At 48.0% G+C, this 27262-nt stretch overlaps 2 protein-coding genes across 3 annotated transcripts in view; one reads left to right on the forward strand and one right to left on the reverse strand.

Annotated features, from left to right (window-relative positions):
* The window catches only part of ACADM (acyl-CoA dehydrogenase medium chain), a 769283-nt gene that overhangs the window by 444278 nt on the left and 297743 nt on the right, over positions 1-27262 (forward strand). The window lies entirely within an intron of this gene.
* ERICH3 (glutamate rich 3) overlaps positions 5655-27262 on the reverse strand; it is a 45260-nt gene continuing 23652 nt past the window's right edge. The window contains exons 12-18 of the mRNA XM_075508994.1: positions 24893-25114; positions 23648-23752; positions 16985-17482; positions 11809-11955; positions 7374-8686; positions 6426-7154; positions 5655-5925 (exon numbers count right to left, since the gene is read on the reverse strand). Of these exons, the coding sequence (XP_075365109.1) occupies positions 5854-5925; positions 6426-7154; positions 7374-8686; positions 11809-11955; positions 16985-17482; positions 23648-23752; positions 24893-25114 (3086 nt within the window). The 3' untranslated portion in view covers positions 5655-5853. The remainder of the gene's footprint in view (positions 5926-6425; positions 7155-7373; positions 8687-11808; positions 11956-16984; positions 17483-23647; positions 23753-24892; positions 25115-27262) is intronic.

Here is a 27262-nt window from a genome sequence, read left to right on the forward strand (position 1 = left end):
AGCACTGGATAGGAGGGCAGAAATTAGCATGGGTAGCATTTCCAAAACCGTAACATTATCCATTTTGATGGGTTTGCTTCTTACCAGAATTCCACCTGCTCAGATTACAGGCGTGCCCATATTTTGAAAGCACACAAATGGTACATCTTTACCAGCCAAACCAACAGCAGCAGAGCAGTGCTCTGAAGCTGAAATTGCCAAATTTAACTCAATTCCATAGCTGGTTCTAGTCCTCTGACTGTTTTAGAAATCAGTTGCCTCGAAGGAGCCAGAGGTGAACAGTAACGCAGCGTCGCAGGCACCAATCTGGCTGACGTCGCGCCCCGGCCGTGCGGTCCCTGCCTGCGGCACTGCCGGCGGGCAAAAGAAGCGAGGGGAAAGGGGAGTACGCGAGTAGGGGAAACCGTCCGGTACATCGCGGGGGGTGAGCTGTCAGGATGGGGTAAGGGCTGTTTCCCTACCACAGATCAAACCTCGCCTGTATCGCTCCTGTAAATATAGAATCATAGAATCATAGAATCATAGAATCATAGAATCATAGACCAGTTTGGGTTGGCTGTCAGAAAGAAGCATGAGAGAAAACAGATGGTCTCAGCAATATGATATGAGCTCAGAAATTATGGAGTGTTCTTGGGAAATTTGATTTTTTTTCTACCAGTATGTAAAACCAGAGTATTTGAAGTGTGGGGTTTTTTAGAGGAATACAAGAACTTGTATGAGCCGGCATGTTTCTAACCAAAGGATTCCTTTCCCCAATTGCTAATATCATACGCATGAGTGCCATTTATAAACAGTTTAAGTATTTTAAATAATGAACTGTCAGCTTTCCACTTCCTTACAATCACTACTGCAGTGTTCATCTGGGACTTCCCTGATGCCCCAGGTCTTCTGCAACCCAAGAGTGCCTTGGGAGTTCAGCTGCCTCTCGCTTACCAACTCGTCTTCTTTTCTAAAAGGCTGAAGTGGATCTAGTTAAGTCGTCTGCTGCTGCTGCAAACTCATACTGCCACTTCATCCTCTTCAGCATGCTCTGAATGCCAGATTTCTTTAAAGGAAGCTTCTACCCACAAGGAAAGAACCCTCCCTCCTGGCTGAAGTGTTGGGAGTGGAGGCTGGTGGCTGTCGAGAGGCTGCACCAAGAGGAGAAACCTGGTTCAGAGACCGCTGCCAGCCCTGCGCTCTACCTGCCAGCCCTGCGCTCTACCAGCCAGCCCTGCGCTCTACCAGCCAGCCCTGCGCTCCACCTGCCAGCCCTGCGCTCTACCAGCCAGCCCTGCGCTCTACCAGCCAGCCCTGCGCTCTACCTGTCCCCCAGGCAGCCCCAGTGGCAGCGCTGCCCGGGGGGCTCCGCCGTCCCACCGCTGCATTGCCCTCCCATCGCTCAGCACGCGCGTTAGAGCAGCCCCTCGAAGGAAGCGCTTGGGCAGGGCTGTAGCCCAGAGGGGACCTGTCCCTCGGGCAGAACAGGGCTGCTCGGGGCTCCTGCGTGGCTGCAGCTCCCTTAACACAACACAGAGCCAGCGCTGGAGTGGGGACGTCGCTCCTGGTGCTCTCGATTTGCGGAGCAAGAGTATTATTTAAGAGTATTTTGAGATGCTCTGCAGATCACTCCGGCACTTGCCAGCAAACAACGAATGAAACCTCTTATCGCTTGTATTTTCATCCTGTGCTCAGTAAAGCAGCTAAATGTCAAATAAGCCAGTGTGGTTCATGACCTGCCCAAGTACAGCCTTAGTTTTAACCCTGACCCTTCCAGGGAATCCCTGCTAAGGCAAATGCCTGCACTCCTCCCTCTGCCTTTGTTCATCTAGAACACTCGAATTGCAACCCACGTGTACGAGCGTGCATTTGTAAATGGCTTTGGTACAGTCACATGCTCACAAGCCACAGGCATTTGCTTTGCATGGGCACCTGCAGTTTTAGCGGCACAAATGTTCGACCCAACATTACTCATTCAGTTAGAAAGCAGAGATAAATACTGAAGACCAGGCCCTACTTGACTGGCAAGCATTATTCTTACAATGGCATCACTTGCAAAAATTCAAGGAAATACACAGAGTGGTACAGGGTTTTTTATAGACCCAAGTAAATGTGCAGGTGTGCATATGTATACGGACTGTTGTATGAATACAACAAACCTCTGGAGAAGGTCCTCTGCTGGTTTTAGCACCCAACGTGGGGCTCGAAGGGTTTGAGATAACGACAGGCTTGATTGGAATGTGCTAGATCGAATTTATAGCTGTTATTGCTGTTTAGCTATTAATCAGCAGGCTCCTGTGCTGGCCGTGGGGCGTGCTTGCCTTACTGTACCTTAGCGTCTGGTGCTCGTGGGTGGCCGCTTTTTGCTTTCGCTGCTTGCCGTGCTGCTGTGCTGCTGATCATCTGACTGCTGTGCCTGGGAACGGTGGGACAGCAGCGATGGCCGTGCGCCGGGGCTGGCCGATGGCCAGGGCATCCCTGCTGCTTCTGCGCTGCTGCACTGGGCAGGCTGGAACTCCGGTGTGCCCTTGGGTCAAAGGGACCGTGACCTGTGGCTGAGTCCACGTGGGAGCAGGACACCCCGAAGTGTCTGTGGCCATGAAGAAGTCCGCACCAGAGCAGGTACATCTCAAAGTGCCTGCGGCCGTGGTTGTGCCTGTGCCCCAGCAGGTATACCTCTGAAGGGACTGTGGCCCAAGGATAAGCCCACGCTGCAGCAGGTACACCTCGACACATCAGTGCCTGTGCATGAGGCCGTGCTGGAGCACCGCAAAGCGTGTGGCCGTGGACAAGCCCACGACGGAGCAGGTACGCCCCTGGAGGGACTGCAGCCGTGGGTAAGGGCGTGCTGGAGCAGGTTTACTTCCGAAGGGACTGTGGCTGTGGGCGAGGCCACGCTGGAGCAGGTCTATCTCTGAAGGCATGGTGGCCCATGGAGAAGGCCATGCTGGAACAGGGGCACCTCAAAGCGACTGTGGCTGTGCATAAGTCTGTGCTGCAGCAGGTAGAGCCCTGGAGAGACCGTGGCTCATAGATGAGGCTCCCCTGGGAGCAGGTACACCCCCAAGGGACCGCAGCCTGTGGAGAAGTCCAAGCGGGAGCAGGGGCAAGGGGAGGAGTTCATTGCAATGTTAAACCCGATGGTCTGGTCCAAAGGGACCGGGGGGGAGATTGTAATGGAAACACCTTTAAATTGTTGTAAACCATGATTTGAGCAGTGTGTTATGGGCACGACTACAGCAGGAACCACCTGAACCAAGGGAGGACAAGCCTCACAAGAAGCAGTGCAAGTGCAGCAGTGACCCAGCCTCAGCTGGCTTTGGTGCCCAGTAACTCCACGCAACACACGGCCTCTCCTGTCCAGAGCGACCACCGCGACAGATGGAGCCCAAAGTCACGGACTGAATGAACTCAGTGGACATTTTACAGACATTTCACAGGGGTGGTCCACAGACTAAGGGAATGATATCAGGGTATTGTATCAAAGGAAAGGAAGGGCGGTGGTGGGTGGTAAGAACGTACTGGGTAGTGTGGGAGCTGAGCATGACGTACATGGTATGGAATAAGGGCTGGAGAATGTGCTGGTTTTGGCTGGGGTAGAGTTAATGTTCTCCATAGTAGCTAGTATGGGGCTATGCACAAGATGGCCTAGTATGGGGCTATCCGAAGATTTGTGCTGGAAACGGTGTTGATAACCCAGGGCTGTTGTCGTTCCTGCTGAGCAGTGCTGACACACAGTCAAGGCCTGTTCTGCTCCTCACCCCACCCCACCAGCGAGGAGACTGGGGGGGCACAGGAAGCTGGGAGGGGACACAGCCGGGACAGCTGACCCAGCTGGCCAAAGGGCTATTCCACACCGTATGGCGTCATGCTCAGCAATAACAGCTGGGGGAAGAAGAAGGAAGGGGGGACGTTTGGAGTGATGGTGTTTTGTCTTCCCAAGTCACCGTCACGCGTGCTGGAGCCCTGCTGTCCTGGCGATGGCTGAACACCTGCCTGCCCATGGGAAGGAGTGAAGGAATGCCTTCCTTGTTTTGCTTTGCCTGTGTCGGCTTTTGCTTTCCCTATCAAACTGTCTTTATCTCAACCCATGAGTTTTCTCACTTTTACTCTTCTGATTCTCTCCCCCGTCCCACTGGCGGGAGTGAGCGAGCGGCTTGGGGGGGGCGGGGGGCTTAGTTGCCGGCTGGGGTTAAACCACAACAGGTCCTTAGCATTTAAATTCTGAACACTTCACATACCAGGTATATTCAACTGTAGAGTATGTAAACACTGATTATCTATTTACTGTACTTTTCTTATATTGAACAACATTGAAAATGTCTTGGTCCAGCGAATAAGCCACTTCTGATTTTATGGACATTTCCTGGTTAAACGGAAAAGACCATTGCTGAATGGTCCAAAGGCAAATATGTGCTTTTAAGCAAATATTGCATATCTTGCACAGAATAAACATTTCAGCCTCACCACTCGGGATCACTTGACGCATGCTTTTGTTTAAACTGCTGGGGACTGTAAAGCTATTATTACTCTTTTTTGTCTACTTTTCTCTTTCAGAGCACTTCCTGGTATCCAGACTGCAAATATGAATGCAACTGTCTTTAGTAGAGGAGGGAACAAACATGCATTACTTGATCACATTTAAAAATCCTATCCCGTGTATATTGATCCTAAGTGCCTTACAGTAACAGCGCACTCAAAATCCTGCTCGTTTCAGTTCCCCTCCCCGACCTGAGAAGGCAGTTATAGTCCCCCTGCGGAGGGGCAGAGCATCCGGCAGCCACCGGGCAACGCCTGCCAGGCTGCTGTGCACCCAGCCCGGCCGCCACCGCCGCCTGGCAGCGTCTCAGGGAGCCCCGGGGCGCGGGAGAGCTGAAGGGAGGCTCTGGCAGCGGAGACCGCAGCCAGCGCCGGGCTGAACCAGCCTGACACTGACCACCCCTGCAGCTTCAGCACGACTCCGCGGGCCCAGGGAGTTACTCCTGACTGACACCAGCAAACGCAAAAGGGCAGGCTTTATTCGTTTATAAATATGAGTTAGAATTGTTCTGATTTAACAATTTTCAACAACGTTTCGAAGTCCCAAGAACGCCCTGAAGCGTGGCCAGAAACAAGCCTGGATCCCTGAGGAGAGAAGCCCCCCCTGCGCGCCACCCGCCCGGCAGCACGGGGCACCCGTGCATGCTGCAGGGCTCCCTTGCCTGTAACGCGGGGTGGAGGAGCCCCCCAGGCTAAAATCCCCTGTGTGAAGCCACCATCCCCCCCGTGATCCTGCCATTCCGCATCTCTGCTGAACACCCCCAGATGCTCTTATCAGAATCAATTATTATTATCAACTATCAGCATTAATGTGCGCAAGTGCCCTATGCACAGCAACGAAGACACGGCCCCAACTCACAGTGAAGAGTCTGCAGTTCAGAAAGGCAAATGACACGCAGAAAAATGCCGTCAGTACATCGATACAGATACAGTCAAACATGGGCACTCTGTACAGACAAACTTCTGTCCTGCGGAAACACGCACGGCACTCTATCTCCCTCCCGCCAGCCAGCAGAAGCAGGCGGTGCCTGGGGGCGGAGGGGAGGTTCAGCAAGTCCAATATTTCTCTGTGTTTTGGGAAAAACAAGCACGACAGCTGTGCAACAATCCTTGCGATTATTGTCTTCATAATTACCAAGGAGTGCTGTTTCCTGGGCTGGCATATACAGGCTTATTTCATTCGTCTGCTGCACACTGAGAAGCTGCTCTAGTAAAACGTGACAGATGGTCGTGGTACTGAGTAAAATAAAGGAGTGAACATCCCAACCGGCACAAATCTACAGCGATTTGTGTAAATGTTGCAGGACACAGCACTGAAGGAGCTGCAGGAAAAGCTTAGAGGAGAGTTTCTTCCCCATCCTGGGGCTGTACCGAGGGCACGACAACTGCGTCTGGGTTCACAACAGCCTACGAAACAACGAGAAAAAAACATTAGCTTTACAGAAAACGTGCTGAACTCTGAGCTGCTGAGATACTGGTGTAACAGATTTCCTACAAGCAGATGCCAGAGTAAGCAGAGAACCTGGCGCTGCCACTGACCTGGAGCGTCGGAGCCAGCGGGTGCCAGCGGGTGCTGCCGAGGCTCACCCGCTGCCACCAGTGCCGGGCAGCGGAGCGGCACGCTGGGCGGCGGGAGCTGCTCTGCGCAGCCAGAGGGGCGAGACGACTGAGGGGCTGGGAGCATTAGCGCCAGAGCAAAGATATTTGCAACGAGATTTCGGGAACAGGAAAGAACGCAGAAGCTGCTACCCAAAAGGATTTATCAGCCCTTACCCCACCTACCAGCAGACGATACTTAAGGAAAGTGTAAGAAACGGGACGAAGTGGTGCATCCGCTGCTTCTGACAGGGACCAGTCTGGGGACTCGAACGGGCCGGGGGGCAGCACCCGACCCACGCAGGACTCACCTCACGAGGACGGCCGCTTCTCTCGCCCGCATCAGCAGCTCCCAGGGCGCCTGGGCTCCCTCCAATGGGACTGTCCTTCCTCTGCTCCCTGGCCACAGAAGCGCTCCATGCGCTCTCCGAGACACCCGCTACCTCCCTCTCTCTCCTGTTTTCACAGAGGCCTGGCTGTTCCCCCTCGGCTTTAACTCCCGCCTGCTCTGTCCCCTCCTGTGGCCCATCCTTGCCCCCCACTGCTCCTGTCCCGGGAGCTGCCAGCCGCGGCTGGGTGCCCGGGCACAGCCCCTCACCTCCTGCGGACCCTCTCCCCCTCGGCTCTGCTCCCCCATCCCCATGGGTAGGGGTGCTCGGGGAGGTTTCTGCAATCGGCTGCTCCCCAAGGGACATCGCTCCACGTGGTTCTCCATGCCACGGGGACACGCGGCGCGCCGTGCCCCACTCCCACTCCGCCTCGCCCTGGCCCTCGGCCCCCGCTGGCACTGGCCCCCTTCCCTCGCACCCCAGCACTGCCTCCTGGTTCACCCCTCTCCCGCAGGCCACGGCTCCATCGGCCGCCCCTTCCCTGTCCCTCCCAGGCTCCCCGGCTGCCCCTCTTTCCTCGGCTGACACCCCCTCTGCTGCTGCCGCCCCTGTACCGCTCTGTGCCCCCCACGCTGCTCCTGTCACCCCCTCCTGTGCCACCGCCCCGTCGCCCACCCCGCCATCCCCAGCCACCACCTCCTGCCTCGCCGCCTCCCCCACCGGCGTCGGCTCCCCTGCCGCTGCCTCAGCCAGAGCCCCTCGCCCTGCCGGGCCGCCCGCCGCAGCGCCGGCCACCGCCCCTGCCTCCCCCGCCCTGCTCACACACAGCTCTGGGGCAGGCGGTGCGGCTTCACCCACCGCCCCCGCACCAGGAGGCCTCTCCTCCCCTCTCTCTTCAGCACGCTCCAGCGATCCCTCCATCCCAGCTGCCAGCTCTCTCGGACCTGCTGCTCCACCCGCGACCTCCTCTCCGCCTCCTGACTCTGCTCTGGCAATCTCCGCAGAGACTCCCATCACCCTTCCATCAGGGTTTTCTTCCATTGCACCCTCTGTCTTTGCTTTGCTGCCTAGAGATGGGTTTCCGCTCAAAAGTGCTTCTGCTGAGCCCTCCTCCTCCTCCGCTGTTGTGGTCTCCTCCAACTGAGATGACCCTTCACTTACGGGATCCCCTCCAGCATGCACCAGTGCCTCTAATCCAGGTGCTACCTGCAACACGGGACCCTTGCCAGGCTCCACAGACTCCTCCGTGGCGTCCTCTGCTCTCAGGAGACAGCTCCCTCCTACCTCTGATGCCCTGCCAGTCTCAGATGTTGCTGCTCCTATGGCAGCTTTCCCCATCTCCACCCGCTCTTCCCCTGATGCTTCCAGCTGGGAAAACTCATTTGGCTTTACAAAGCCTTCTCCTCCAGGCGTTGCTTCTCCTGTGCAAACCTTCGTATCCCCTAATGTTTCCAGGAGAGCCCCAGGCTTCTCCACAGCCTCCTCCCCTTCAGAAACAGCTTCCTCTACAGACTCTTCTCCTTCAGGGCCAACTACCCCGGCAATCCCTTCTTCTGTCAAGCTGGCATCCTCCACAGCCTCCTCTCCCTCAGACACAGCACCCGCCACAATGCCCTTCCCTGCAAAACCTGCCTCCTCCGCAGCCTCCTCTGCCTCCGACACCGTCTCACCCACCACCTCCCTCACTGGAGGCCCTGTTGCTCCCACAGCCTCCTTTCCCTCGGAGGCCTCCTCCACGGCCTCTTCTCCCTCAGAGACCTCCCCAGCCACCTCCTCCCCCTCGGACACTGCTCCGTCTGCCTCCCTGCCCAGCAGTGCCCCTGCCCCGGACGGCTCCTCTCCCCCCGGTGCCTGCTGCCCCAGTGCTGCCTCGCTCTCCGTCCCCTCCATCAGAACTTCCTGCTCCCCGAGTGCCGCCTCTGCGCCGGACTCCATTCCCTTCCCTGTCCCCTCTCCTCTGGGATCTTCTGCCATGGCGCTCTCCTCAGGTGCCGATTCCTCCACCGCAAGCTGACCCTCTGCCTGCAGCACAGCCACGGTGTCTTCCTTGGGTGGCAAATCTCCCGCTCGTGCCATTTCTCCTCCTGCCTCTTCAGCGCGAGCATCTCCTCCCTCAGCAACAAAATCTTCCTTCTCAAGTGCTTGTCTCTCCCCTACCATCTGCCCTTCTCGTACCACTTGTTCTGCTGCCTTCTGCACATCAAGTGTTCTTGTTCCTTCTGCCAAGAAAGCTCCATCTGATGCTATTAAGAAATAATCAAAACATTAGTCCTATTGAGAACTGTGTTAGTGTTAAGGCTGTTTTACAGGGTTATTATTAAAGATGCTATCTCTCCCAAGCAATGAAGGGAAATCAGCATGGTGACGAGAAGAAAACTTGCTGTGCTGCTTCTCATCGTGCACTGGCGCTCTGACTACATTTCTAGTGTTGCCATTCTGGCATCTGGCATGACTAATTTAAGCAGAAATGTTGATGCATGACCAGCTTTCAGCTCTGACAGTTCTGCCTGCCCTGCCTACTCTCCCTCCTTCCCTCACCTGCCTAGCGGGGAGCTCAGGTGTGTGTATGAAATAGCTATAAGCTTGACAGTAACATTCAAAAATTCAGAAATAGGTGGTAAATTGCTCATGTAAAATATGCACACACAGGAAGAATAATACTCAGCTGTTCATGTAAAACGGGTAATTGCTTCCCATGGACTCTGTAATTACACCAGGGTCGATTCCCGCCCCCTGGGAATTTAACGGCAATGCCCTCACCGAATTCGGTGCCCCAGGGTCTGTCCCTGGGCAGGCACCCCCAGCAGCCTGAGCTGCTGCACCCGTGTTTTGTACTAACGTGGCAGGTTCCTATTCTTTAGAAAATGAGAAGTTTTGTGCCACTGAAAGGAGCAAGGATCAATGTCTGCAATCCCAAGCTACCCTTTCCCAAACTGGGCAAAGGCTGTCTTGCCCCAAATCATCTCCCACTGTTTTTGACTTAATTTACGGTCTTGCACTACTGCTGCACTCCGCAATTACTGCTTTTTGCTGCCTGCTTGGGCGACCGCCTGTGCAGCTAGACCCCATCCCTGGCATGGCAGCCAGAGAAGACTCCAGGTGACAAGCAGGCCTGGAGGACACTATTTGTCCAGCCTGTCCCTGCCAGCAGAGGGGAGCTTGAGCCCCCTTTCCCACAGCCCTTCCACTGGCCTTGCTGCTCCCCACTGCCACTCTGCCCTTCCTGCCCTTCCGAGCTCACGGGGCAGGCCTGCTGCAGAGCAAAGCAGAAGGTGCACAGGGCAGCCCAAGCAGCTGCAGACAGTCAAGGAACCAGAAGAAAGGACAGCTGAGAAGGGAGTTTCCAGAGAGAGTGGAGGCTGGGGAAGGACAGGGGAGAGCGTAGCAGACTGTTTCCTCCCACCAGACCACACATCGCCTGAACACTAGACCACACTTTAAAATTAAAAACTCTGCATTTTGCAATACAAGAAATCATGCCTTCATCCAAGACACCTCGCACCAGGTTTGTTGCTTGTGTTTACTACTAGCTTTCTGTCCCTTATATTTTAAAATTTTTCTTCTTTTATACATATATATATTAATCAGTTATCAATCACTATCATATTCTTACAGCACTCATACCGAAAATCCTACCTCCTGAATCTGGGAGAGCTCAGGCCCACTATCGAAATCAGTAACATGTAATCACTTAAAAACATTCTCATGGAATTTTTGGTATAAAAATGGAATAAAACATCCCAAACACTCATCCCAACTCAGAGTTAAATATTACTGTCTCCACAAAAGTATAGTGTCTGAACTGTCCAGCTGCTAATATTGGACTGAGTCTGATGTAATGGATTTTGCTGGGCCCTATAAAATAGATGCTTTGTTCTCTTTGTCTAAAAGAAACCAAATGCTGTGTTGTATGTGGTATAGTCTATATGTTTACCTGCTTCATTAGCAGAGAGAGGAGTTAATTTACTCTGGCTGCTGTTTACAAAGTATTCCCTTCTGTAAAGTGAGGTCTTGCATTGGGCAGGAACGGTAACGGCAACTGTGAAGTTGTTTCGGCATTAAAGTACTCAAAATGAGGCACTGTGCGAACCTGAGAAGTTAACAACTAGGAGATTCCAGGCTTTCCAAAGACCACCTGCCTGGGAAGCAAACATCTTTCAACCCTGATTTGGAGGGACAACTGACACAGAAGTCAGGCTGCCCAGGAACTACATGTTCTCTACCCTGGTCTGTGCAGCAGAAACACAGATCCTTGTGAAGGCCAACACATGAAGACTACTGAACTTTGAAATTAAATGTTATAGACAGTTGTTTGTGGTCAGCTGGTGAGACCAAGGCAGAAGCAATCTCATCTGAGATGGAATTACTGAGAAAAAGACAATTACTGACAGACCAGAGATGAGAAGGAACCTCCAACCTCCTGTACAGTATACACCTTCTGGATGAAGGACAACAAACCTTAAAAGACTACGTTCTTGGACTACATAAAGGAAGAAGATACAAAGGCTCCCAGCTGACCAGAAAAAAACTTAGAACACCGTGGATTAATATGCCAAAGTAGAAGACAGTGCACAACTAGCAATTTAAAAACAATATATACGCCCTGTTCCTGCCAGCTGTTAGACTCTTACAGGATGGAAGGAGGAAATGTAAGAGCAACAGTGCAGACCGAAGCCAGTTTAAACCTATGGTTCTCTTCTCTTTTCAGACTCATTGCTACTGTGGAGTAGAACCTTAACACTTACTTTCACTGCAGCTCATTGCTGCAGCAGCATGGCTGCCGATAATACCCCCTGTATAATATGCAAGGCTCTTCTGTTAGGCAGGTCAAGTCTCCAGCAATAAACTGCTAGGGTTGCAAGGACCAGAAACATTCCTGGAGGGAACCAAGATCAAGCTGAAATTTCCTCACTGCCAATTATGCCAACTGCTAACAGGGAGATGAGCTGGGGAGACAAACAGGGTACAGCACGGAGATCACGTCTGCAGTTCAGCTTCTTTCCCAGTCTGTCCGTCCCATCCTGCCCGTCCTGACAATGCATTTCCCAAGGAGGCCCCGCGCTACCTGGAAGCAAAGGCAAACTCACTAGATTGCTGCTTTCCACAGCGATTTTCTTGACCGGCAGCCAGTTTTTTCATGACCTGGATTCTTTACCTAGGGCCAATATAACTGCCAAAAAAGCATTACTTCTACATGACTACAGAAGCCAGCTAGTCATCACCCAATTTTATACAAGTTAGGAAAGAAAAGAGCACAAGGAGGTTTTGATAGCCTAGAAAGGAAAGGGAAAGGGCAAACACTTCTATAAAAAGACTTCAGATGAATAAGATTTAATCCACGTCCCTGATCGACAGCCAACATCACCTTCATTGGCACCACGCTCTGTACTTGTTACGTTCTCTTCTTCCTCATCGGCACGGGAATCACTAGGTTCAGGCTCAGAATTCAGAGGATGATCATTTCCAATTGTCTTTGCTATTTCCTCCTGGACTGGCTTGCAATCTTCAAAAACTATCACAAAGTTACAAAAGAGGAAGCAAGAAAGAGAAACCATTAAAAAGCAAAAGGGGAGCAGAAGTCATCCAGCTATCTCAGCTTGGTTTAAAATTTGAAATGTTAGGGCAGACCCAATTGGAGCCATGTAAACCTTCACCAGCAATAATTTTTTTAAGTAGATTAAAACTAAACGGAGACAACTATTAAAAATCCGAGGGAAAATTCATGCAGGAGCATCTACTGAAACATAGAGCGGCAATCTTCCACAACATTTTCACAAAACAGTGAGAATGCTTTTGTCAGGCAGTCTGAGGGGGGTTCAACATACAAGCAACAACATTGTTTTATAGACATAAAATTGTTATTGTTCTGTGAATATTTAAAAAAAAAATTTCTATGTTAAGCTCCCAACTACATTTCTGAAGATTCCTCAATTCCCCACACTAACATAAGTGACTCAAGACCTCTGCTTATCTGTAAGTGAGTGGGGAAGTATTTTCTGCTCTGTAAATGCAATGATTGTGATGCTTCACAGTCGAGTCATACATTTGACATTATTGTTAAGAGAGTGCTGCCTGTTCACTTTTTCTTTATGACTTGCTGGACGATTACGTGAATGGCTTTCAAGCTAGTAATACTACACAACTTCTTTAGGAGCAGTATTCCAGCTATGCACACAGCCCGATCCCTTCAGCACCTCCTCTGAGAGCTCTTCCCTCCAGCAACCCAGGCTCCTGCCTTCAAGTTCCATCAGTTTTCTCTCTCTCTCCTTTCTGTTGCAGTTATTGGCTTAGTCTTTCACACAAAGAGCTTGCGCGTTTGCCACTGGTATGGATTGACAGCATAAAGTCAAATCTCGCACTTGGCTTTACTGCCGAAGGGCCTCTATTGCCAGTATGCCGTGTCCGTTAGGAACCACAGACCTTCAGGTACATCTCTGAAACAGCTCCCTGCTTTTGGCTGTGTTGTGACTGCTAGCGTGAGACTTGATTAATCCCTGCTGCTGCTTGGGTGGTGCCAGTGGTCGTGTGTTTCAGATTGCTCCCCTCCAGCTTGGAACAATCAAGGCTTTGACCAAAAGGGAGTAACTGCTTGTACTCGATACTTATGTCAAGCATAACTTTCAGATCATAAAGGAGACAATCACAACATTTCTAGTTCTTATTACTGTACGTGACATGAAGCAGTACGCTGGTCAGCTTCATCTATGCAGTGGAAGTGCTGCAGACACTTATCCCAAGTCTCAGTTTCTAGACATCTACAGACAAGTTCTACCTCAAGGCTCAGTGAGAACATGGACATTTTTCAATATCTTCACCAATGACCTTCTCAGAATCAGCCTATGGCATTTTATTTAGACAAAGTATTTTGTTTGAGAGTAGAGGAGCAGGGTTTCAGCCAGCGAGAAAAAAAGATCTTGCCAGTGTGAAACGCAGACAACTGTGAGAGATGTGCCTCTGGGCTGATCTGTAGGGCACTTCCGAAGTTACTAGGAGTTCTGCTAGGAGAAAACCAGTTGCATAAAAATAAGCACAATAAGGCTGACCAACCTGGCCACTATTCTCATCCAAATTGCCCACTTAACCCACAGAAATACTGTCTTGTCTCACGGCATTTGTACAGGTCTTCTATGGATCGCTGTCACTTCTGGGCGTCATGTATTGAAATCACATGTACTTGCATGTGGCAGAATGTTTCCTCCAGCAATTTATTAAGAAAAATGGCTATCAATTCTTATGAGACTGATTTTTTTGTACGTGTAGCTGTGTGTATGGGATGTAATCTGCCTGCTGCTTCAGGGTCAGTCAGGGCACTGAAAGGTCCAGGAGCAGAGAAGTGGTGTTCCCACTGGCTTGCAGTGAGGAGAAGACTTAACGCTGTCCCCCCTGCCCCAACCTTGCACTCTCCTCTTCCCAAATCCCTGCCTCTCTCTTGCCAATGCACACCCTGTGCTCTCTTGCCTTTTTCCTATGAGGTTGGTTTTTTCTACACCGTTGATTCTGTCTTTCTACTCGCCCTTGTATATGTTATTTTTCTTCTTTTTTCACTTTTGTTTTTATTTTTTCTTCTTCTTCTCCTGTGGTTCCTCCTACTTTATGCTTACACCCATCCTTCTTACTCCATCAGTACCCTGCACCCACACAGCTCTGAACAGAAATGTGAGAACAGTTTGAAGACCACTTCAGTCTACAGTACAAAAGGCACTTGCTCAGCATGAACACCTTTTTGCCTATACCATAGTTCCTAAAGGGCAGTGATGGCTTCACTTCTTGCTGTCACGTTTCACCTGGGTGAAGCACTAAGATCTGCTCTGCAAGGAACCATGAAAGTTGAGCAGGGAAGGTCCCAGGAGAGCGGTTATAAGGTTCCTCCTGGGAGCCAAGATACTGACAAAGGTCTCTGCGCAATCGTGCACAACCTGCTTGAATCATTCTGACGTCCCGGCTCTGCAGAGAAGACAAGAAGCTTTCCGCTCCAGGACATCCCTTGGCTGCCTCACGCAGAGGTACAGGCAGCACTTTCTTCGACTTGCAGAAATACCACGTGCTTTGCTAGGTATGGTGCATATATTTTACTTGCACTTGATTACAGGCCTGAAGTCTGACTAGCTGGCAGTTCCCATTCTTTGCAGTTTACTGCCTGGGTAACATTTGACAAAGGGAATTGACAGTCTATCAAAACACAGAGCCCAGGGAAGGATGACAAATACCGCTCACAATAATTCTCTCTCTTGGGATCAGCAGTATCTCCTTGTCACAAAGAGCACAGCAGGATCAGAAAACGCGAGCAGGAGCCCATCCCAGGTATTCCCATGCTTCTGACAGATCCTGTCACACCACCGGCTGTGATTTGCCCAGACTCAGCCTGCCACTGAACAACCCCAGAAGAGCATTTTGCACCTTTTGCTTTCTTCAGCATATACTATTTTCTCCGATAAATCAGTTCTGCACTGTTAACGACAGCACTGGTGAGGAGAAATCCTGTCACGAGCAGAGGATGATGGGTCTCATCGGGGCAAAACCAGAACAGTGCCGTATCAGTCTCATCTAAACGCAGGCTGGGCGGCTGATGAGAATGACCAGCCCTACGGAGAAGTTCATGTGAAAAAATCAGGGAGGCCCAAGAACAGACTGAGAACCAATTCCGCAGTCGCAGTAGAGGACTGAGCTCTTTCAGCCCTCCAGCTGTCTCTGGAGGCTTTTAGCCCTCAGCCTTTTGGAGGACTGTAGTGAGAGTTGTAACCATCTGGCATTTCTTTTAAGACTATAGACGTCCTTAGATTTTTTAATTAGAATCTTTATCATGGCAGCAACTGTGCTAAGCACCTAGGAGAAGCTAAGATTCCCATGAGGCCTTTGTTACACCGCAATATTTCTTTAGCTCGCTCATTATATCTCAAAAAGGGTATTATCTTTTTCTTTCATTGCTCTACACACAGTTTCTTGGCAATTCTTTATTTGCTATAAAATTTACCTAGACAACCCCCATGCAGATGGGGAAAAATCTGTATGCAATTTAGGAAGTCAGTCCTATCTGTAATTTTTATGATTCAATGGTTTTTCTTGTCCTTCCTTGATCTGCACTGTCCCTGAGTCTCAGGTAGTCTCCTGGCAGCAGAGATGATGCAGGACTTGACTGAGAAGTAAACACTGTTACCCACATAACATTCGGTCAATCTGTCTGTATTTGATAGAGGATCTCTGTTCGAACCTACAGCCGTGAAACCATGTGTGTTGAATGTAAGCACACAGGAATTTATGCTAATGAAGAACAACGCTATCGTCTTAGGCTAACTCAGTACCAGATTACTAGCTTGACACATTCGACTGAGCTTTCCTTGGTTTTGTATTACAGCGTAATATTCTGTCCTCCAAGTTTTTAAAGTTCTTTCTTCTTCAGTAGTCCTTACGCAACTCATCTGAGCCTAGGGGTGAAGGTGCTTAAAGTGAAGTTTCTTTTCACACAAGTGAAGAGAGGGGTTCCAGAAGCAAACAGTTTTGAAGACTTCAGCATTATTCAATGAATAGGATGTTACTGTCTTTACTGTCTCAATTCTGAATGCATAATAAAGCAAAAGCAATGCACAAGACAGTCAAAGTAACCCAGCAGCAACAGACTTGCAAAGCATTAAGCACCGGCATTCACATTGTTTATTCCACACGCAGCTATCTTAGATGCATGGCAGTGAACAGAAAGCAACAGAAACAGACCCAAAAACTTCTGTTAAAATAAAGGAAAAGCATTCTGCATTCCCCTGCAAACCCAGCATACAGAAAGACAACTGGAAATTTCATCTACCATTGCTTGTGGTTCTCCTTTACGTCAGCACCAGTGCAGACGACTATTCTTTTATACTGCCTGATTTAATGGCATCCAAGACATTTCCCCGTAACCTGAATGACATTGCAAAGCAAGGGCTTACATTTTTTCCCCTTCCCCAGATACAATAATGCAAAGCCTTGCTCATGTGGCCAACCTTTTATTAATTGCCCATTATCCACAAAGGTAAGGTTGAAACTCAAGCTGCCCATTTTATCAACAGTAAAACCAAGGTGTCACACAACTAACTGATTTGCTCCTTGCCAACAAATCCATGACAGGGTGAAGCAACACAACCACGGATCAATTGACATAGTTTTGATCTTCATCTGCTGCACCATGATTCACACGGTAATTTCTGGTGTTCTTTTTGAGTCTATTATTTCGACATTATAAACAGAGTCCCCCAATCTGGCATACAGATTCTCCTACAGGTAATAAATCACATTTGGATTTTATAATAATTGCATGATATGTAAAACCCAGCTACTGCAGTAAAAAAGAACAGCCAAAGCCTTACACTGGAAACACTAGAAAAGAAACAATAAACCAAGGTTACATTCGGGGTGGTTATTTAGCTCGCAGCAGTACAGAGTATTCTAGTAGCTTGAAAACAGTCCAGAAACTGCATTCCCCATGCTGCACCATGGCTTAGGATAGAGGCCAATACAGCAACCCTTGCATGCAGGAGTCACTCACAGTTGTGCAGAGGGACTGTACTCACCACCTCCTTTGTCAGGCTGAGGAGACTCTTCACTGCTATCCTCCGCTTCCGTCCTATTGCTTTCCAAAGGCACTAGCAGACTTTCCTCCCCACCATCCCTCCTGGTACTTGCGTTCTTCTCCCCATCTTCCCCTACGTCACTTCCTACTGACCCAGTCTGTTTCAGTTCCCCGTTAACTTCAGGACTTTGATGCCGTATTGCCACTATATTTTCATGAAAAGTTCCAGTATCTTCCCTTGCTGTTAGATCTGCTGTTAGATCTGCTTCGTCTATTCCTTCCTTTTCCAGTGCAAAAGTGTCCTGATTTTCCTCCATTCCGAGCAGTTTATTCTCCTCATTCTCATTTCCATAATGTGCGCGTGCTGCGTTATCAGATGCCCTTTCGATAGTATACTCCTCTTTGCCCTTAGCATTGTCTTTCATCATTTCAGCACGAGAGTCATCTTCACTGCTATACTGAGTACTGATGGATGAGAGAGAGCGTGCAGGCCTCCTGTCTAGAAATAGCAAACATAATTTTGTTTTAGTATGTGCCACTAAACATCTGCGTTCATTGGCCACTAGTTCCCTTCGCTGTGCGCAAAGGCACAGACGCTCATCTGATAGCAACCTCTGAATTACACCATCTGAGGATATCGGGACAAAATTCCAGTAAGTGTAATAGAAGAACATTGCCCAGATGTATCAAAGTGTTAAAATCAAAGCCATTTAACATATTTTCGTCGGATAATGGAAATGAACCAGATTAGCTCCATCAATCAAACAGAAATACATCTCCAAAAGCACCTCTAAATATGACTCAGACAGGTTTTAGAACAGTTTTTTGAGCTCCATTTGATAAAAGATTTCAACCATAGCAACAGTCCTTTAGTGCACTCCTGTTATCTCAGTGAATATGATCAAGATCTCCAAAATCATGTGTAAACCATTCAGGTTGAACTGGAGATGAAGTTCACTGTCTCCTCTAAAAAAACACACAGAGACCATCATATGAAATTCATAAATGGAAAATTTGAGGAAAAAAGAAAAAGGAATAGTTCTTCATCTAACATTTAGCTGAACAGTAGAGCTTACTGCTACCCAGCACTGCTGGTGTCCAAAGTTCACATGGGTTCAAGAAGAGATTAGTCAAACTCAAGGAAGAAAAATCCAGGTAGGCCTAATAAGTAAAAGGGACCACCCTTGACACCAGCTAATTACACGGGCGGGAAAACACAGTGGGGAAGCAGCGCGGTGTTCTTGCCCTTTTCTTACATTTTTCCTAGGCATCCGCAGCTGGCCAAAGGCCAGAGATAGAATTTGGACCCACGGTCTGCCCCTGAGCAGCTACCCTCAGAGCCACAGGAGCCATCTGTGCCACGTTATTTCTTCTGCAGCCACAATCTCCCAGCAGCCCCTATGCCTCTTCTTCCTCTGTGGATCTGAGGAAGGCTCATCGCAATTTTTTGTAATATTTTAAATTATCCTCTTCATCTGCAATGTGTTACAAAAACTTTGCAGGACTGCTTTTAAACAAAACTCAAATATGGAAGCTAAAACTTCCCTAAAATATATCAACTACTCCCATTAATTTTAAAACAAGAACAAAGAAGCTGTGTTTGAATGGAGACTGCCATTCTAAATTAATGGACTGCCTTGTATAGGTGCCAGACTATCAATTCAAGAAAACTCCTCAATTTCCCTTAAAAGTAGCCAAGGAAAAGGAACAGAGCGCAACTCCACCTGCCAGCACGCTTTAGCGGTGGTGTGAGGAGCCTGCCCGCATCTCTGGGGAAGTTATTCAGGCGTACGCTCATTCTGACTTTGACATCTTCACAGAGCCTGGCAGCAAGGACAATGAGCGGTACCAAGCGTGCGGTGGACACCCAGCCTCTAGGATCGCCACTGCAACGGATTTCAGGCACAAATTCCTGGACAGCCACCACCTGGTGATGACTCTCGGTCACTTCCAGTCTTCACTGGACTTGTACCTGTGTTCTAACGGTAGGTCTGTTTAGACTCCCAGAAAACATCATCACTCCTAAAGACACTTATAAGAATATAAACAAGCAAGTTCAGAGACAGAACCACTCAAATATGCAGTTTACATATTGTACTATGGGAACTGTCAGTGATTCCTTCCAATTTATTCACAGGCTTATGGTCCACGAGGATTTGAATGCCAAGGTCTCTCCTACATGCTCTTTATTTATGTCTGATTCATAATATGGTATGCAAAAGTAACATCTTTGGTACCTCAGTTACCTGGATATTATTCTGAAACGCTATATGCTGGTGGAACTGACCCAAGGGGCCTGATGAATTCAGACACTCTTGAACAAGTGTAATGATACAGTGAACTAAGAAGAGACAAAATCTGTCCACAGCATGGACTCATAAAAATCCAGATCCCATTACTATTAGCATGTTAGTTCTACTCCAACAGCACTCATAGGTTACCAGTGGATCAGTGTACTGATTACTGAAACACAAAAACATAGCGTCTATGCCCAAAAGCTTGCTGTCCAAAATCTTGCTCTACCAACACTAACACACATGCTTAACTGAAAGCAAGTGAGTTCTTCTTCGAAAAAATTACAGGTCCAAGGCTCAGCAGATGAATGCCAGGTACAGTAAATGTACAGAGCACGTGGAATTTCAGGTCACAAGGAGATGAAAGTTGAAGCTAGCAACAATTCGAGTTAAACTAGGCAGAAACATGTGGTGTGGGTAATCTCCAGGTGGTCACAGGTTTATGTTTGCCTCTAGCAGCCTGAGAGAAAGGAAGCTTGCGCTACCAGTGACCAACGCACCACTGCAAGGTAGAGAAAATCTGTATCAAAAGAAATTTCACACACTACAAAAATTCACCTACACTTCAAAAATTCACCTAACAACGAAATAAAAACAAAAAGAAGAAGAAAACAATAACACGGCTGGAAGCAGGACTTTCCTGAATGTGGAAGCTGAAGACGTTCTGCTGGCCAGCTAGCTGCCTACATACTTACCACGGAGGAGCAGAGTCCAGGGGGCTGAGCCACAGAAATTAACAGCAGCCACAGGCGTTCAATAACTTTGTAAACGACATCACTTACTTATGTGCCAAAAGACAAATTCAAGAGCTGTTGGTAACAGATCTAAACACCAGCACAGCCCTGTTATGCTCTGCAAGCCAAGAGAAAATGCGTTACTATCACTAGCATGATGCCCCAGTAACGCCTCCCGCATGTTACCAGATCAAACCAGCGCATGTCCGTGTCGACTGACTCCAGGAGACATGTGAATAACAGAGTCACAGTTTTAGCCCTGACACCTCTAACTGCAGAGATCAAGTCACAGGGTGTTTGTGTAACTTGACAGCTCACGCTCAGTTGTAAGCCTTGCCAGTCCAGAAGGCAACGCAGTTTTAAAGCAAGGGGAAATGAGGCATACCTTAGGGCTCAGAGATACAATAGCTAAGTAACTCCCAAAACAGTTTTCATGGGCCCAACGTTATTTAATGAAGATGAGAGCTAGAAACAGTATACACAGATGGCAGTAGGGCGACTTTGAATGCACACTACAAGTGCATCTACACTACGAAGAGGGACAGGCCAAGGTTTGATTTGCTGTAATCTGTTACAGCTCCAGGGTCACACACCCGCACCCGGTCCCCGCTGGCGATGGAGTTCACGCCAGTTCCCGGCCCTGGGCAGGCACTCCGCGTGCACAGCATTCGACGCTGGAGGATCTGGCGTGCGCACGGCAAGGGGCCTCAACCGCGATTCCGTCACACGGAAAAGGGCACTGGGGACATCAGTGGTGCATTTTTGTGTGCTGTGCTTGACTCCATGAGTAGATGCAAAACAAATCTGCGCCTAAAATGAACTCATCTTGTGGACTAAATTGCTAATGTAGTTACACCCTATTTCTGCTAGCCCTGTCACCAAGCCCAGACTCTGCAAGGTGCACTACGGAGCCTTGAACTTTACACCTCAGCAGGGCCTTGCATTCAATATTGAAAAATATATAGCCAAGGAATTTCACACAAGTTAGGCACTCATGTGGAAGGGAGAAGAGGGAGAATTCCCTCTCTAACTGTGGCTTCCACTCATGTGCCATCCATACGCCAGAACTGTAATCCATGCAAAACAGCAAGTTCAGAAAAACGTGTTGTACCAAGAAATCTTACAACCACAGTTTGAAGAATCCCACTGGGAGTACCGCTCCTCCACCATTAGAAGATTCAAGGGACTGAGGAAGGGAGTTGATTTACAGACGTTTCCCTTGAGACAATATATTAATTTCTAGAGTTCTCTGTCACAACTAGAAATATTAGGGAAGCGGCAATTCAGGTAAGCAGAAAAGAGGTGGATATTAAAGAGGTATATGGATTCAGTTATAAGAGAAAAACTCCATAGGATTTGGGAAAATGATGACTCAGGCCAGGGGTATACTGTCTCGGAGAATTTGTAAATGTAAACATAAAGAAGGGAAAAGAACTGCTTAAGGATGTGCCAAAAGCAAAACTAAAACCACTGGAGTTTAATTAAAGAAAAATCTTCTTAATAATGAATATCCAGAAAAATCTTCCACTGTTGAGACCTATTAGGCACTTCAATAATCTCCTAAAAAAAATGGAACTAGTAGTTGCTACTAAAGTTGCTTGAAATATTTCCACGCAGACTATTTTCAGAGAGTAAGGGTCCTTCATTCAAACAGAAAGCTCTTCTTGTCCTCAAAGTTACCAGCGAATTCTTATTTTTCGTAAATTTATTATTAAATCTCAGTTGGGAAACGCCCACATCTTTTTTATCCCTTCTCTCCACCTCTTCTGTTCAGTGGTGGGGAAAAAAAAAAGTGGGAAAGAAAGATTTCATTACAAAGGGGAAAATATAAAAAAATCAACCAATAGGAAACAGGAATAAAAAATCACAGGTATTTTGTGTTCAGTGTACCAATGACTGGAGCGGTTAACAAAAGCAATGCAAAAAAGTTACTATTTTCTTTAAAGGATTAAAAACAAATCTGGATAAAACTAGATGAGGACTCCAATGCCATCAGGTAAACAGTAAATAGACATTTGAGAGATGACAAACCCTTCCCATTACAAATTTCCTATTCATGCAGAAGGAAATGCCCTGCACCAGTTGGGGTTCCACTGTTTACTGTAAGTGAACGCGTTCTGTGCAAGCGCAGAGGAGTAGATACCAGCTGGTTTCTGAATGCTTCTACCACCCCAGCGCAGAAATCTCTTCCAAGATTAATCACTACAGCCAGACCAGAAAGGTCATCCCGACCTTCAAACTTAAATGCAAAGTCCCTAGAAATCCAAAATTCCAGTGACCTGAAATGTCACCCAAAGCTAGCAGTAACCTTAAAACATGCTTATCTAATGTTACAGTCTACCGTTTACTAGTGCTAAATAAGGACTGCAGAACTCCTTCAGGCTTCCTGCCCCGAGAAGATAAATGTTGGAAGCACTGCTCCTCTTGTTGACGGTCATTTACACCTATGGGGAGCAGCCAAACAGAGCTCAGAGCACAGAACAGATGCATTCACAATATAACCAACGACCACGAAAAAGGCTTTTCCACTGGTATCCCTAGCTCCTAATCCATGCCTCTTCCCTTATTTCTTGTACCTATACATTTAGACTTCTAAAAGCCCCTCTAGGTCCCCATCCAGTATTTGGGTAACCACTCCTTACACTAAAATACCAAATGTCAAATTAGAATATTACCTGTCTCTTCCTTACATCCTCAGCAAACACAACGGGGAAAATGAAGTAAAGCCAGCTTCTCTGCCTCCTATCTCCAAAAGTCACGGAGAAAAGGTTAAGAAGTCACAGCGTACGTGGGCCAAAGCAAAAACTGACTCCAAGTCGTGAGCTTCTCAAGAAGCACCTTTGAAAAGAGCTTCCCTCCTTTCCATGGAGGCAACGCTGCTCTGTGCCGGACAGCCGTGGCCCACTGCTGATTCCAAACGGCATGCAAGTAACTACTGACGAACGCTCTGCTAGTGTGCTGGTGTAAAAGACAGAAGCAGCAAATCAGGCTGCTAAGAAAGAAGATTAAACCTGTCTTATTTAAAACCACAGAGAATGTCAGTGATTTAAACGCATGTCCTGAGCTACTGCAGTAGAGGAGAACAAAGCAAGCTATGGCAAATACAACTTGAAAAACGTTAGCAGTGCCTGCCAGCTGATCGGGAAGGAGCCCCTGCCTAGACGACTAGCTGTTTTACGCTATTAGTTGTTGATGTTAAATGTCCATATTTCAAGATTTGGCGGCTTCCCAACAACCTCTTCTCCTCATCATAGAAAAGTTTCTATTGCATTGGCGAGTTTTGGTCCATGCAGCAGTAGTACATCCCACTACAAACAAAGGTGACTAAGGATGGCCCTTAACGAAGGCCTTAAAGCGCAGGCAGCCATGCAAGGCCCTGACAGTTATCTGTTCCCTTCCGCCTGTGCACACCTATGCATCCACACGCTGCCCCTTGATCATCACACGCTGCTAGAGCTTGAGAGGCAGCTGATTAAAGGCATGAAAAAGTTCGTAATGCCATACACTAACAAGCAGAAAAGAACACTTAATTGTACTGATTATTCATGAATCACAAGCTATTTCTATCACGAGAAAACAAAAATTCAGATTCTTTTTGATCACTGCAATGATTTTAGAAGCAAGGACGTTTCAAACCTGATTTGGATTTCTGTTGGATTTTAAACTTTCTATAAAAAGACTGGATCTTTCTTGCAGCTGCAACCTTTTCACAAACAGCTGTATCGCCTTTGATTAATTCACCTAGAAATACAAATGTGAAAGTAATGTTTCCATTTAACTTGAGAAACAGTTTGCACAATAGGACTATCAAATGTAAGGAAGATAAAGCAATTAATTTTAAAACAGCATTGAACAGAGAAATCCTGGTGCTTTATGACAAGCAAGAGGCACATAAGTCAGCTCAGGACCTAACAAAGCCATAGAGGAGAAATGTTAGAGAGAAATAAAACACTGTGCCAGAAGGAAGAGGCCGTTCACTTTGGCTTATTCACCCTTGGTGGATGGAATTCCATTGTTTGTCTAATAAATGAGAAATTGCCTGCAAGTTTTTTGTGGGATTATTTATGAAGATGCACGGCTTGGACTGCATGAAGGCCAATAGTTAAAACACTACACGTTAAAAGTGCTGATCCAAAAAACTGAATGACAGAAAACGCTACTTATTCTACAAAAATTTACTCCAGAACAGTTTAATCTTTCTGAATTAATAATAATAATGGTCCTGGACACTTCACTGCACACTCTTGTGCCTACCTTTGGATCAAGGCTCACAGACTGTCTTACTGACTCAGACTCTTACTCGTTCACAGCCAGGCTGGAACAAGGACCCTCGCAAACTGCCTAACCGCTGCACGCGAGCGGAGAGCTGAGCCGGCGGCGTCTCCCCTGCGCCGGGACAGAGCCAGCGATGCACCAGAGGACAAAGCTGCGGCTCTGACTGTTCGGGGCCATTAAGGACAGCACTTCTAAAACACCAGGTGGTACGCTGGGTTTCCTGGTGACTTTCAGATAAAAGCGCGTACCCTCAGCAGGGGTCAGTGGTCATAGCTTCCCGGGTGTCGGTGACCACTGCCATGAAGTGCTGATCTGCCCCAAGTATTTAGAGCTAATTTGCTGACTGGCTCCATCTCCACTTCTGCAACTAAATAGTTCAGCAATGTCTGCTGTGAGCTGGCACACGCTTACATTGCCAGGGGCTTTGGCTGTATTCCAGTGACAGATGGTAGAATTAATAAGAACAGATAAAATAGCTGTCTTTTACCAATTCAGTAGGAATTGCATGGTTTTTCCTGCGCAGACTCAACATATGTACTGGACAGGCACAAAATATAAAACATGCATCAGGTCAGCTTCTCTAAGCCTCCTTATGAAAAAACTAACCTTGTTTATCATCCTCGGAGCCACTGTCAGAGTATCCATCACTTTCATCTTTCTCACTGTCAGAGGCCTGCAGTGCCTTCTGTGATGAGTTTTTACTCTCCTTTTCATAGTCTAAATTATGGGGTTTATCATCTGAGGATGACTTTGACATTCCATTCATTTGATCACCAGTCTGGCCCTCTTCATTAACTTCTTCATCTGCTTCAAAATCTTCATCATACTCTAAAATAAAAGAATCATACTGTGAGACAGGAAACAGAATTCACAACTAATAAAGTTCTTTTTAAGCAGACAGAGGTTAACTTCATTAATCTCCTTTTGCCTTTGCATTTGTTCAGTCTTTTTAAAGCCATGAGAGAACCTAAGACCACAGGTAGGAATCGTAAGAGCATATTATTATAAAAAAGCATCATGTTCTTCATAGCTAGAGTAGCAAAAATGCAATAAAGCTCCTGAATGATGCATCAAGTACGATTAATACATTAAAAACAAAACAAACAAAATCATTAGCCACTGAAAGGACTAGAAGAATTAAGAGCTGGGCAGACTCAGAAATAAAATGCAAGACAGGCTCATTACAGGAGAAGAACCTGTTGTGATGGAAAAAAAAATGCAAGCAATAGAGAAAGCTGGAGAAAAGTCATATATTGTAGTACAAAGTAATGTGGATTGACATGGCTAATTAGCAAAAAAGTAGCTTACAAACTAAATTAATTAATTAAATCCAGCCCAAGGGTGCTGCGGAGGAACATTCTGTTATCACGCTGTTCTGATACGCTCGTTCAGGTCCCAGGTGAAATCCCAGTACAAATGAAGCTTACGGCAGAATTACCATTCTTACATCAAGGTGGTCTGGATTCCATCCCGGGCTACTAGCCTGACAAGCTGTAACCTCTGATAGATAACTTTGCTCAGATCTATAGCTAAAGACTGTCTTCATGCATATGCATTAAAGAATCCTTCCCTTTCCAGCCAAAGCTGCACTATTGAAAATCCCAGGCAGCAGCATGCACGGTGACGGCAGTGACTGCCATTTAAGATTCAGTAATTCCTCTGCTACCACGAGCTCACTGCACATGCAGCAGAGAGGCACCAAACCTAAATTGCGAAGGAGAGCTGTCACTGCCGACACACCAGCTGTCCCTCGTGGCCGTAATTTCTCACCTTTCAGATTTTATTGCTCGCCTCTTTTTCTTTCCATCAGTGCTGCTAAAGTAATGAAGTGACAGAATGCCAAGTACAGAAATGAAGAGTATCTGATGCAGAACCAATTAGGCAAATAAACAATTACCCAGACAATGAGAATTAAGGGAATAAGGAGGTTTAGTTTCTGTATTAAAAATCAATTGAGATTCCAGCTGCATTGTTGGAAGTGAGGCCTCCTTAGGTAGCTGTCAGAAAGGTGCCCACCTCCTGGAAGGAAAAAGGCTTGATTAATCACAACCACACATCCACAGGGACTGACAAGGAAGCTGAGCAGTAGCACTGCAGAATTATGAGATCAAAAATAGGAATAGGAAGTAGGAATTAAAATCTCTCTCTAAATTTGACTTACTCCGAAAAAGGCTTTATAATAAGGAGTGACTGAAGGCACGGGCGGAGCTCACCGCCTCTTCCCGTAGGGGCAGGCGGAGCTGTAAGCAGCCCGACGGCAACGGGGACTGGCCTCGGGTGGCACTGGGGAAATGGCACATTCCCAGCGTGCAGCTGGAGCTGCCACGCACCATTTCTGTACCACAAATATTATCTTTGTCTGCCACAAGACACACCCCCTGGGCAAACTTTCAGCAAGGGCAGCCTCTCTCCAGTCTTTCTTTTTAAATCTCTGTCAACAGAAATGAGATGGGACTCGAGCGAAAGGGGAGGGTCAGCCAGCTGCAACAGGCAATGGGAGCGCTGGGTAAAGGGAAAGGACGATAGCCCCGGCGGGGTCAGAGCAGAGAAGGCAAGAAAGGTGAGCTGGTAGACCTGGAGCAGGGGGAACAAACGCTGAGACGAGCGAGGAAGCTAGAGCTTTGGGCAGGTGTCGGGTACGCGGTGCCTGGGCAGCGTGGTGGGGAAGGCACTGGAAAGAGCCTTAGGCGAACAAAGCATTGCACTCCCACCGGCAACAGACAGGAGAAAAGACCAAAATAGTTCACCTGGCGCTAAATCCTGCTGACGTTTTGCTGCTTTGTGCTCTTCCCACCTCCCCTCCCCTGCACCCAGCATTCAGCCTCCTCCCCTTCACAGCTCGTCCCTCCCGCCCACCCACCTCGCATCAGGCAGCAGGAGGCTTTTCCACCTCCTGCCCCTACGGCCGCCGCCTTCTCTCCATTCACCTCGCGCTGATGCCCTGTCTCCCCTAGGAGCTCGCCTCGGACTCACCGT

Source organism: Mycteria americana, chromosome 7 (genome assembly GCF_035582795.1).
Source record: "Mycteria americana isolate JAX WOST 10 ecotype Jacksonville Zoo and Gardens chromosome 7, USCA_MyAme_1.0, whole genome shotgun sequence".
Classification (NCBI taxonomy): domain Eukaryota; kingdom Metazoa; phylum Chordata; class Aves; order Ciconiiformes; family Ciconiidae; genus Mycteria; species Mycteria americana.